The 13,989-nt window shown below is 33.9% G+C and overlaps 1 protein-coding gene across 2 annotated transcripts; it reads right to left on the bottom strand.

The window, feature by feature from the left end:
- Window positions 1-323: 323 nt before the first annotated feature.
- On the bottom strand, window positions 324-2,354 carry LOC137749559 (LOB domain-containing protein 25). 2 transcript variants are annotated; one of them, XM_068489670.2, is made up of 2 exons: window positions 2,211-2,354; window positions 324-1,113 (listed from the first exon to the last, which is right to left on the bottom strand). In XM_068489670.2, exon 2 carries the CDS (start codon window positions 1,097-1,099, stop codon window positions 566-568), a length of 534 nt encoding a protein of 177 aa, XP_068345771.2. In that variant the 5' UTR covers window positions 1,100-1,113; window positions 2,211-2,354; the 3' UTR covers window positions 324-565. The 2 variants fall into 2 exon arrangements, with proteins under 2 accessions (XP_068345771.2, XP_068345772.2); XM_068489671.2 differs by having other exon boundaries at window positions 324-1,105; window positions 2,211-2,352.
- Between the last annotated feature and the right edge of the window lie 11,635 nt (window positions 2,355-13,989).

The raw sequence follows: 13,989 nt of genomic DNA, 5'->3' as shown, positions 1-13,989 counted from the left end.
TGTATAAAAAACTGCAGGCACTAACTATGCCAAGATTAGACTCACAAATTAACATCGAAAGCACTGTGTTTGTTTACCACATTCGATCTTAACCTACCTCGCGTCGATCCAGTCTTTAACTAGAAGTAGATCAATAATAGTGGATTTGCAAAAGGTGCTTTTCACTTAATATTAAGGTTCTTTCTAACACACCAACATATTTTCCTAAGAAATTTGTCTAGAATTCCATGTTAAGTAATAAACAACACAATAAACTTAATGATTAGCATGTCTCTTCATCTTCAACACATATACTTAATGCATATATAATCGGGCCAGCAATATTTATAAAATGCTTTCAATATTATATATCACAAGAGAGATATACAGATAGATACACAAGGCTTTCCACAGAGTGTAGGATTCATATTACTAAAACCTGTATACATGGATACCCAGGAGAAACCCTAAAAAACCAGGTCTACTCCTCATAATTATTGACACATACAACATACATGAAGCTACTTTATTTCCTCTCTTTGGCACATTTAACACAATAGACTAGAGCACTGTACTCTACTTAAATTTATATATCTCCTTCTCCTTCTCCTCCTCTCTCATAATTTCTTTCTCCATAAGCATTTCTATTCCATGATGGAGAAAAATACGAACCAGAATTTTGACCTAGAGACCCTCCTCCACGAACCCTACTACTACTAGACCTCTCGGACTGAGATGTTGGCAACAATATTTCATGGTTGTAGCTGCTGGCATACCGGACGAGATCAGCATTTGTCTCGTCCAACTCCTTCTGAAGGCGAATGACTTGCCTTTGGAGGACTGAGATGGCTCCAACACATCCGTAGACAGGATCTTTCATCCGAGCCTCAGCTTCGTAGGCCAAAGAGTTCACGGCATCTTCTCTCTGGTGGGGGTGGACTTCATTGAGAAGCTTACTCACATTACTTGCACCAAATATCTTGTGAACATTGGCAAACTTTTGGGGCTCCTCCGGTGGGAAATAGGGAGCAAATATGCAATCCGGCATGCATTTTCTCCTCAAGAACTTGCACGCAGCACAAGGAGAATTTGTATAACTACTCGTACTCGATGAAGCCATCTGATCCTGCAGTACTGCACCAAACTAAGACTTAAATTCCATTAAAATAAAAGACCACCAATTATGTTTTCTTTGGTACGCATTACTGGACAATGAAGTCACCGAAATTAAATCTTAGTTGCATGAACATGGAGAGATACGAGCGAGAAACTCTTATAAAAATCTTATCTTAATTCTCTATCTTGACATGAATCTCCTAATTGTGTCTACATCTCGTCTTTTGTGTAGGAAAAACAAAAAAGGTTGAAGTTTTCTTGTTAAACTGAGATCAAAGGTGATCCTGCTGAATTAAATAGCCAGTAATTAAGTAGGAAACCGTTTTATATTCAGTTTGGAGATACTAGCCGACATTTAGCACTTGCCGAATCAAAAACCTAAAACATAGCTGCTGCATGATTTTTTTTTTTTTGTTCAATTTCAAACTTCTTTACTTTTTTGCCAGACAATCAGCAGTCATTCTTGAATTTGAATGCTACTGCATGTTTTGAATATTGTTACTTAAAAGCTGTTCAAAAACCCTACAAATGTTTTAAATTTTGAAAATTCCAAATGAGGGAAACCGATACAAAAGGCATGAAAATCAAAGTTATACAGAATTGAATTTGTTAAGTACTCCATAGATTCCAGACTTAAGTTAGACTACTATAGTTCCTCCCTTTCTTCTACTCTTTTCCTCTCTCTCTCTCAGAATTCACACAAAATGATCAGATACCTACTTATTTTATATACATATATATATATATATATATATATATATATAACAAATACAAATTAACAACTCCTTAATTTCTTATGTAAATCAAATGCAGAAACTAGAGATCTATTCAGTTATGTATTTCCAATTTTATTTCTGTATACAAGTGTGCAGTTCATCATCTTCTAATTGTTATCCTATACCAAATCCACAAGCCAGTGTCCTGGATCAAACCCTTCAAACTTAACTATCAGGAGGCATATTTTCACCAGATTAATGAGACAACATTCAAATACAATATTTATAAGAAGAAGAAGATTCTGTTTGTATGTACTTTGATCCTTACCCTTCTCTGATAGATTTTTTGAATATCAGATATCATTAGATGCAAAAGAATATAATATTATTATTGATTACCTTTGCTCCCTTGTTTAAAAGCCTCTTAATTTCAAGATCTCTTCTTTGATTGCTGGAGATGTGAAATTTGAAAGAAGATCTCTAAACCCTCGCTAGCTAGTTGCGCGAGAGAGAGAGGGGGAGAGAGAAAGGGAGAGTTCACTGCAACCACAGTGACCAAAAAGGTAAGGGCAAGGAACTGATGAGAGAGAAGCGAGAGGAGGCAAAGAGCATTTTCAGTGGGGGGGAGGAATGGAAAGCAAAAAGACGAGTGTTAATAAATCATGGGCTACCAAGGAACAAAAGGATGAGTGTGACTCCGGCTTTATAACATTAACAAGCACTGTTCAACAACAATTGGCATTGCAGACCCTCAAACTTTCCCCAGTCAATAGTTAGTCTGTTCCCATGTCCTATCAAACGCTACAGATTGCTTAATATAACATATTCTCTCGTTTATACTAATTAAACTAATCTAAAATTATTATATTAGAGGAAAATTTATGGTATTTTTAAAACAAAATGGTATTGGTATTGTTTTAATAAAATTATTAGTGGACATCATGTAATTACTCAATTAGGAGCATTTTATTAAAACATTTAACAGTTATACAATATGATTTTAACATTTAATATCAGTAAAGTTACACTGTAATCATCAGAGTTTACAAACCAAGGTTATAAAATAATTATAAGGTATAGCTAGTTAACAACACAAATGACATTGTTGCTGTTACATACGGTTGGCATTTACGTTGTGAATGTCCTATTACACTATCAAGGTGGTTGTTATGCGTGAATGTAATTACATTACAAAAATATCGTTCAAACTAAAAGATTCCGATACAATTTTATATTTATTTTATACTGTATTGAACATAACTTTTAAAACTATAGAAATTACATATAAACCCAAAAGCGTTAGGGTTTATTAGTGACGAATTTATACAGAGATGCCCCTTAAACTAATAATATACCACTTCAAGTACTCTAAGTTAACCAATGATTTTTTGTACAGCACACTGTTATCTTGTATTATTGAATTCTTCTGTTTATATATATATATATATATATATATATGTATATGAAGCTGATATGCGTCGAGAGCTTCAGTACTACGTACTACTGTTCTTGTATTATTGATCAATTGATCAGTCAGTAATCAGAACGCATATACCGGAGTTGCATGCACAAAGTTTTTGAGTAGATTACTGGCAAATCGGCTGACATAAGTAAGGACCAAAACAAAAGGATTAAATGTCGTCGGGTCTACTATATATTATGACAAAGGTGATAACTTTCACGTATTGAATGTATGGCAGCAATGATGTATAGAGACATCTGACTCTAGCTAACATGATATCCTGCACATATTTGAAAATCAATATCAACAATGGGATTTTCTATTATCTTCAAGTATTTTAACCGCTGGATATTTAGTTAAAAACACAAAAATTAAGGCTGTTAAAAGTTTTGAATTATCCTATACTCCGAAGCACCATAAACTTTTTTTATCAACAGTAAAAAATGAAGTAGGAAAACAAAATGTGAATAACTGATAATAACAGGTGAATTTAGTTGCACATATATGAGGTGGTTAAAGGGCCTATCAGTTTGTAATAAATTCTTAAGAGCGTGGAGAGTTCGGGTGAGTTAGCCATATATATGGAGTGAGCAACGCATTGACAAGAGGCGAGACTCGAATGCAAAGGTCTCGCTCTCACATTCAAGTGCGTTGTTGCATAGGCCAATCTCCGAGGAGCAAGAAGTAGTGATTAAAATAATAGAGTGTCTAGTTAAGAAGTTTTCTATAATTTGCGCGCTTCACTGACACACATAGTACACATAAAAGGTGAACACGAAAGAGAAAGTAGTAGTACGAATACTACTGTCTTTGCTTTCTTGAAATTATACTTATAAAAAGCTCCCCTAGCCTATAATCTACTTGAAAATCTTGCCGAAAGTCCAGAAAGTTATAAGATAACCCTTATATTGAATCAATGATAATTTTGGTCCCACCTCGTCCAAGTTTTGGTGGTGGGACCTTGAATTGAGTCACCACTCACCACAACTAGTACTTTCTTTTTTGGTTGAATTTTGAACTAGTGTGTGTGTATACGACTTTGCTGAATATCAAAATACTGCACTACAAATTATTTGAATATATTTATCAGAGCCTTTATTCATTTCATTTTTTTTTTTAAATGTGAACTAGTTGTGGGACTCATTTTACATCAAACTTTAATGATTTGAACTATTCATTTTTTTAGTTTCCATTTATAAATCATCCTTACAAAAAAATCAATTCAATTTGAAACTATTTACTCATTTGATTGTCATGATGAAATTTCAAATTTTCTTATAACGTAGTGTTCGTTAATTTATTTGAACTTTATTAGATGTTTTAAACATTTTCGGTTTCACTAACATTTTGTAAGGATGATCTATGAAGTGCAAATAAAAAAAATAAATGGTTCGAGTCGTTAAAATTCAATGAGAAATGAATACCACAACTTATCTCCATTTAACATATAACTAGAATCATTTTAAATACAGGCCCTGTATATATCTTATGTTGTATAAAGCCCTCATCCTACTTCCGCACGAGTAATCATGAACTGATCATACCAAAACCTCTTTAGATCTCTCTTTATCAAGATACATGAATTTTTCTCTCAATCATATGCCATATTTGTATGCATTGCATGATTAAACTTGTTGCCTTTGATTGCTTGAATGAAAGCTTTGTGCCCAATAAATTTTGCAATGGTCTCACCAATAATTTGCTGGTAGAAAAAATGTAAGAATATATTAGCCAATGACATCCCACACCTTTTCTTATTTTATTTCTTTTAGTTTGATGCCGTTCCATAATATATTTGGGAATAAAGAACTATACATTTTTATGAGTAATGGAAACACAAGTTACATGGTGCATTATTTTACGTGTTATAATAAATATAGATGACATGATTGAAATGCTCATTTTTCAGGTTATATTAATAGAAAAAGCAAATTCAAATATTGTAATTTTAGTGAATATAGAACGTCACGTGGCTATATTCTGGACACAATACTAAAAAATTGCTCAAGAAAAACGATCGAGCTAGTGGAGATGGAGCTACCTGGCCTTAGTATGTCTATCTACGGTTTCATCATCAAAAGCCATATTTAATAAAGGAAAGTGCTATTCACATTCTTATTTTTATCTCCCATACTTATATTAGTTTTTAGTCATTGATCTTCTTCAATTCATCCGATTCAACGATCGAAAATTGAAAATAGTATCTGAAAAGTAAAAATGAGTGTATAGATATCACTACGCCTAATATAACCAATTAGGTCATACTTATTGAGCCCATAAGATGATCACAAACTTCACCAAGATGACCTTTCTCTTGTGCACGCTTGAGACTGAAATTTAAATATTAGCTTAGGATTGTGGGTTGGTTGGATATATGAATAGTTGGAGTATCTTTTGGAACATGAATATAGATTAAGCCCAACCGAGTGTGGTCCTAATGATTAGAGAGGCAATTATTGGTTAATGGAAGATATGTTATATATATCTTTTAGAAACTTAATCAATTACCTGTAAACATGCATGCTCATACTAGAATACATAATTCATTCGAACATAATGTCACTATATATATAATTCCTAGCTTGCGCTTTTTATTCTTGATTAATTATAAGATAGATTTAGTCGTAAACATGGTGAGTTAGGCTAACTGGTTAGGGTACTGTTCGGACCTTTACACTGAGTTCGAATCACCATTAGATAGATTATATGACATGCATTCTAACAGTACCATTTCTTAGTACTAGCATCTCGAACATGTGCTTTTGCACTAAACTCCCTTCACGTAACGATGAAAATTTTGCTCAATTTTTTTGTTGTCTTCTTTCTTTTTGTGTCAATTTTTAAGTCGTCTTCATTACCGTTACACAGAAAATGAATTCAATTCGTGTTTTAGTTACCCATTTTTTGCACTTTTGTATTGTAACCAAGCTTGAAGAGGATCCAACATCCGTTCTTAAACATGAAAATAAGTCGAGGAAAAATGTAATATATTGCTTGGAAAGCATTATGGATTAACATGTGTAATATATTGCAGAGGATCCAAATGGCTGGATTACAAAAACTAAGAAAAAGCTTTTTCCTTTTCGTTGGATTCTGAATTTCCACGAACTGTGGAAATAGAATTTTGGTTTGGGCGAAGCAGCAATCGGATAGAGGAACAGTGAAGTTGCTGAGCAGATTGTACGTCGTGTACAACATCAACGAGCTTGGGTGAAAGTTGCGAGCATGGCAGCGAGATCATCTTGGGTAGCCTCCACCCCTAACACTAAGCGTAAGCGTTTTTATTGCCGAAGATAACACATTTGGGGAAAGTGTCCCTTGGTGTCAGAAACTGAGGGCATAATACATGCACAGAAAACAATTGCGGATGTTAGAAAAAAAGCCAAAAGGGTTCAGTAACTACTATTCTTCTCCATCTATCAGTCGACTCCAAGATTCGGTGACAATCTATCACTCTCATTCGAAAATACCTGGCTATATCTCCGGGTCTGAAAGCTGCAGAATTTAGCCTATCTATGGAAGCTTTCCAGAAAGAAGACTGTTTTGTTTCTATATATACTATTCAGTTCCCCTGTATTTGGAAGAATAACCACCCATGGCCAATTCAATGACAAAATTACACCGTCTTGCTTTATATCCTGTTAACGTCACTTTCGATTCCTAGAAGACATTCTCACTCACGATTGCACCGCCATATCTACGAGTCTCAAAAAAACCAAAATTAAACCTTTCAATTCCTAGAAATTCAGTATATAAACCACAGAGCTTCATAATAAGATACATTCTCTTTCGAAATACACGGCTATATTTCAAGTCCGAAAACACCAAAAGCTATGTGATCAGAATACCAACCAAGCTGCTACATACGGCTCGAATCTTTGGTATTATTGCTACATTGCTCAAGAAATAATCAAGTCAATAAAATAATACTTTATTAGAACACAAATCAAGAAAACTACCTTAAACCACTCTTTCGGAGCTCAGTATCAGCCAGCATGAATCTCATATGGGGACGAACCATCCTTCACCACAAACTTGACAAACCAACCGGCATCGAAACTGAACGAAGAAACGTTTGGGCAAACGACCAAAACCCTCCGGTTGATTCCACGATCATAATCGTAACTCTTAGGTTCAATGGCTATCCTTTCCATGCTTTTGCTACAGATCTTTCAAATCGTCAAGTTCAGTGCAGCTTCGAAGTTCCAAAACCTCCAACTTGGAGGAACTCAATATCAAATCCTCAACCATCCGCGCCATCAAACCAAAATCAGCGAGAATAAAGAACCTCATCGACAAAAAAAGGCACAGTGGAACTTCTATACGTATTCCAATTTTTATCTAAGTCATTTTACAAATGTCCGAATTTGTAATTAAAATTTAGTCTAACGTGGAATCAGAAATTACAGTTCAACTAACACTCCTATGAGAAAGTTAATTGTTGTCAAACCCATTGATTTGTTTGATATATATATTGACTACAATTGTCAATTCGATTTATGTTGAGATCATATTGTTTCTTTGGCTTTGCATGATTCGTTTTATTTAATTTAGGGAAAAATTGCACAAATACTACGTGATTTTTTTTATTTTTTTTAACCATGTGTGTTTGCAAATACTACGGAAACATAAAATCATGCTCATGTTTTAGTGTGATTGTACCATCTCCATTAATTTTTCGTTAAAACTTTAGTTAAATGTTTCATCCGCAAGTCTGCAACACATGTGAGCCACTTTCGAAGGGATTGATCTTGTCACAAAAAAGATATCTAAGGGTGAAATTTTCAGTTTAGTAAAAGTCATGAAACATATGTCTTCTACTTTTTTGAAGACAAGTTGTAGGGAATGAACTTATAGTTTTGGCAGCGAAGGCTATTGCGCTAAATATACAACATTAGTACATTTCTGTATTGGACTGCAACGACACAATCACTGTTTCTTGCAGCTCAAGACTTGGACTTGGAGCATTGCATCGCTTCATGCGATGGACGTACAAGCTTCCTTAATAATGACGATTAAATTTATTGGCCAATTGATTGGATGTAAATTTATTGGTTCATGCGATTGAGTGATCATGGAAAAATAGGGTCTAATTGCTATATTAAATCAAATAGAAAATTAAGAAATAAGTGATACAATTATATATCAAAACAATGCATGGACACAAGTAACCAATGTTATGATACAATAGGTTAGAAAACCTGGAAATAAGGTCGAGGTAAGTGTTAGATTTGACGTGACCGAACATGGATCAATTTCAGCTTACGAATGCGGTTGATTCCTACGTTGACATTCAAAACAATGTAACTTATAACTCACAACCACATTTTTACGAAATAAAAAGATAAATAAATAAATCATTAGTTTAAACAAATAGAAGCAGATTTTCACACACAATTTTTAGTTTCTCACAAACTTCTCTTAATTTATACTCATCGGATTTGATAAATCAAACAAAATTAACAAATTGAATTCAATAAAGGTGTTTTAAAAATTAACTATGTGTTTATCATTTTCAGTAAAAAAAAAAAAAAATAAATATCCGCATACCCAAAAACTCTAAAAGCCTTGATGGAAGTCCTTGTAACAAACCCAGGACTGCAACACAAATATAAATCAGATTTTTCTACCAAAATTTATTTATATGCTGATTAGATGATATATGGCATAAGCAAAGAAAAATAAAATGCAATTCTTATTTATTTTAGAGAAATTTTATATGAAATCATAGATTTTGGAAGCTAGCCCATTCGAATTGTAATTTCCAAAGGGAATTGTTATTAGCACTTCAAAAATCTTAATCTACATTTCTTGAAAGTGTATTTTTCTTTCTAATTATAAAAAGTTTAGTGTGCAGAATGTAATATTTAGAGTGCCAATAATAATTATTTTTCTAAATATAATTGTGTTCAGCCTAGAATGTCGTGAGTTGTCGATGTGGGTGGATACTGGTCCTTTTTGGCTTATGGACCTTATTCAAGCTGAGTCTGTGTTGTAAGTCTAAGTTTTATATGCATGTGAGGCCTCTTTTCCTTCGTTGGGCTTTTTCCTAGTAGGTTTTGTTCGTCAAGGTTGTTCAGAGGTCTTGAATTCATTTCCATATGCGTGTGGTTGTATAACTTAGTTATTTATGAATAGAATTGTATTTCATCCTTAAAAAAAAAAAAAAAAACCAGTAGAATTACAAAGATAATAAATAAAAACGCTGTTTCAAGTTCCCCACCCGCCTAAACCCCCACACGTGTTGCATCCCCCCACAGAAATTTAACAAAAAAAAAAAAAAAAAAAAATCTTCTTCTTCGGGTACCATGGCGAATCTGCTATGTCTCCGCCCTCCCCCTCCCCCATCCGCCTCCATCCTTCTTCTTCCACTGTAACAACAGCCGAAGACCACTACGACGGCTGCGCCTTTGCAGCCATGAAACCAAAACCCAATTTCAAAAACGATTCCAAAAAACCAAATTCGAAATTAAAAAACTATTCGAATCGATTGGTTAAAAGGGAAGGAAGAATCTCACTCTTTGGTGATGGCGATGATGTTGTCAACGAACCGTTGAATCATCTCATAACAGTAAAAATCAAATTTTGATTTTTGTAATCGGATTTCAGAACAATAATTGAATTTTTGGAAAAAATCGAATTTGGAAACTACAAAAATTAAAATAAATAAAAAAAAAAAGGCAAAATCCGAGCGGGAATTGGGAAGAAAAATCGAGAGAAAATTTAGGGGCCTCCTTCAAACTTGGCATCAATTTTGACAAATCTGTGCAGAGTGTTCATGATTTGCATACGATGATGACTGTTGAATTTTTCTTTTGGGTTTTTTCTTTAGTTTTAAATCATTTTAAAAATTAAAAATGAATGATTAATTAAATAGTAAACTAGAGTTAAGTTTAAGTGCTAAGATGAGCTGTGAGCATTTTCTATAGTTAATAGTGGCGAGCAAAAGTGCTTCTAGAAAGGGATTATCTCCGGATCCTTTTCTCATAATCTATCAAGTTCGAGAATCCGGACTATTGAAATTTGATACAACGGCTAAAATTATTATAACTTTAACCGTTGTATCAAATTTCAATAACCCGAATTCTCAAACTTGGTGGATCAAGAGGATGAGATTCGGAGAGAATCCCTTTCCAGTGCTTTTGAGCAAAAATAGTTTAGTCTTATGCTGAGCTGGATAGTTAGGATAGATGTAATGGTTAATCACATCTGTTGAGTGTAATTATTGTTTTGTTTTTGTTAATTTGTAATGGTTAATTCATTTACTTTGGGTTTATTTGTTGTTTTTGGTTTTATGATTGTAATTGTTTTTATTTGAGGGCAAAATAGAAAGTTTGTGCCATAAAACTTTTAAAGTTGAGTGCAAAAACTAATTATTGGGCTTAAATGAAAATTTCCTTTATTTTATTTTATTTTAATATTTGTTGCTTCATTTTCTCTTTGTTGGATTTTACTCATTTTGGTTCATTTGATATAGACTATAAAATTACATTTCTTTAATCAATCGATACATATTCATTTTAACAATAAGAATTAATCAAACATTCTGTTTACAAAACCATTTTCTCCAATATTTCTCATTAGTTTAGAGTCTAAGGATAAATTAATTGTAAGTGTGCACACTAGCTATGTGGTACACAATTTGCAGGACTGATCAAGGGGGCCCCGTTGTTTTACGATCAATCTCTAAGTGTGGGTGTGCTTCATCTAATAGTTGAAAACTGTCAATTTAAGATGTGCGCAAGCATTATATGTACAGGAGCAACTCCGGTTATGCGAATTGTGTCATTTTAAAATTTTGACCCTATTTTAATTGGGTAGATTAATTGTCTGTTCTATTAAGTGATGACATTTTAGAGATGTTCAAATGTTTCACCATTTTGGTGTGCTTTCTTTATATATAGAGATAATACTTTGTTTTTTGATTTTTACGTTTGAATTCAGATATGCTGTGTTAGTTGTCTATTGTATCTTATAATGTTTGGATAGGCCGAGCACATTTCATTGTCGATTCCATTCCATCAAACCACATCACTTAACTAATTATTAAAAACAAGGAGATGGATAATTGAAAAAAATTCTACAACGAGAAAGAAGAAGAAGAGAGCAGAATATATGAAAAGGACTTCAACGTATCAAATCGTAATTAGAGTTTTGAGGTGTAACGTACCTGTGTTATTCCTTCGATTACCTTGTTCATTTTCTTGATTTTGAATATTTATACGAAAATCGTTGACGGAATGACCATGCTCTATTTGTATACCTACCAAGAAATAAGTTTTCGTCATTCAAAATACTCCTTGTAGATAGTTTAAAACAGATTTTGTGGATGGAAGCATACCATTATGGTATAAGATTTAAGAAAAGTATTAGGAAGACCACCTTATTTGAGCCACCTTATGAAACCCTTTGTGGAAGATGACATTTGTACATGCTGCAGATAATGCTGATAAATTTGATGGTAGTAAGAGAAAAGAGAAGATATTACTAACAATTATAGATACACTGTTGCCAGAATTTGAGTGACGACCCACTTGGGAATGCAGAGGAGAAATGAGCAAATGAAAGTATAGGGGACATGTTGTTGCCTCGAGTACATGTAAATCGTGGGCAACGCTGAAGTAACTCCTATGTAATATCTGTACGTATGTATTTAGACCAATTATTATATATATGTGTGTGTGTGTGTGTATAATGCAGAAATTTGATTCGGTTAAGAGTAGTTTCGTTACCAAATTGTTTGGCTTCAAGACAAATTCTAACAAGTTCAGAGCCGTAAATGCCTTTATCTGGCATTAGATCTTGGGGTGGTGTGAGAGAGTAGAGGTACCGAACTATATCCCATTGGTCATTCCGAGCAGCGATGACAATCGGAGTCCTTTGGAGGGGCTCTACGGCAATACCGAGTAGTTTCTTGTTCTTCGTAACCATGCATTCAACCATCTTGATGTTTTCTCTTACAGCACAAGCAAAAGCGGTCCAACCATCTCCATCTTTTATCTCCAATTGTTCCTCCGTCATCAACTGCACCAGCTCTTCCACAATTTGCTCGTGCCCGAATATTGTTGCGTTGTGAAGAGCTGTCCCCCATGAATCCGTTGCTGTTATTACATTGGGGTGTAGGGTAAGGAACTCCCTCGCTTCTTCCCAATCACCCCTCCTTACAGCAGCGCAGAAAGCTCGAAACTCATGCCGGATCTCATCTGTCAAGGGTACGTATGTAATAATTATGGCATTTTATACAATATGTTAACTACTTTCTCTTCAATTCTCCTGGAGTAACTTAAATCACTTACTTCTTAAGTACATGGCATGTTATGATTTTAATAGTTTCTATTTATACACAACCATCTCTTCACACCCAACTTTTATCACTCAACACCCAACACACCCAACAATCTCTAATCCTTGGATTTGATCTCAAGATTTTGAGATTAAAACCTTAATGTGAAACAAGGATTACCTAAAATTAAATTTTTAAATAGAAAGATAAAAGAAAATAATGTACAAGATAGTAATAAACAAGTCGAGTCTCGATTTCTTGGTCACTTGATGATGAAGGGTTCATGGTTACTAATCCTTCAATTTGATTTCAAGGTTTGAGATTAATACCTTGATATCACGTTCATTTATTCTCCATGATTCCACCCTTGATATTAAATTTAAGAGTGAGTGACTATGTGTTTCTTACACACAAGGAAACCAAGAGAACCTTTCATATACATTTAATACTTTAATTTTGAAGATAGATACCTGAGTTTTCCGATCCGCTCAACTCTGCTGCCATGCTCAGTCTATCAATTTATCCAAAGGAGATTTTAGTATGGGTAGATAATGATCATGTGTTTATATATGAAAAGTGAAAACAAAGAAAGAAATAGTGAACCAAAGGATAAGTAATTAACAACTCACTACTTGAATTGAAATGGGGAAGCCTTCAGAAAAATGCTTCAGCTTGAATTGAGGTTGTAAAGCATTGGTGCTGCTAAACCTGTATCTAATATATACTATATGGTCAACGGTAAACAAATAATTTGGTCTCCTTTTCTTATACGAAGTTTGTCCTTTATTTTATGGATCGATATTCGTAACAAATCAGCAGAATATGCCCGTTCACATTGGAACCGGATCCTCTTCGGACCCAAAGAAACTGAGCTCAATGATTAAATGATCTGGGTCATTAAAATTATCAAATGACTACAATTATTATAACTTTTAGAGGATCTCCTTTTGTAGCCATTCGATCAAATTTCAATGGTCTGGATCATTTAATGAGTGGGTTCAGTTCCTTTGGATCCGAAGAAGATCCGATTCTGTTCATATATATTAGCAATGACTTGACAAGTTATGATACTTTCACATTTTTTTAATTGTCTTTCCAACAAAAATAAACAATGAAAGAACCAACTATACATGGAATCTTAGCTTTTGACAATTGGGAGTTTAGAAGCCATACTTTGCATACAATCATTTTCATGGTAAATGACAATAATACCCTACTAATCATATTCTTCCCTTCCCACTTTTTCACTCGTCCCACCTAATCCCTTACTTTTCCTCACGCATCCCCATTCCTCACTCTTTTGCGAATTCTTTTCTATTGTAAGATTTAGGGTTTGAAAAAATATTGGGGATTTTTTACATAAGATTTCAATGTAACATGTGAGATTCGACCAAATTAGAGGATTGTCAGGAATAATTCGAGTTTGGTTGTTT

This window comes from Pyrus communis, chromosome 17 (genome assembly GCF_041283825.1).
Source record: "Pyrus communis isolate YQ-2024b chromosome 17, ASM4128382v1, whole genome shotgun sequence".
Taxonomy (NCBI): Eukaryota; Viridiplantae; Streptophyta; class Magnoliopsida; order Rosales; family Rosaceae; genus Pyrus; species Pyrus communis.
Note: the sequence above shows the minus strand (reverse complement) of the source record. Positions and strands in the feature narration are given on the sequence as shown.

Coding starts and splice junctions, on each gene's coding strand:
- LOC137749559 (XM_068489670.2), bottom strand. CDS start 1,099: ATGGCTTCATCGAGTACGAGTAGTTATACAAATTCTCCTTGTGCTGCG.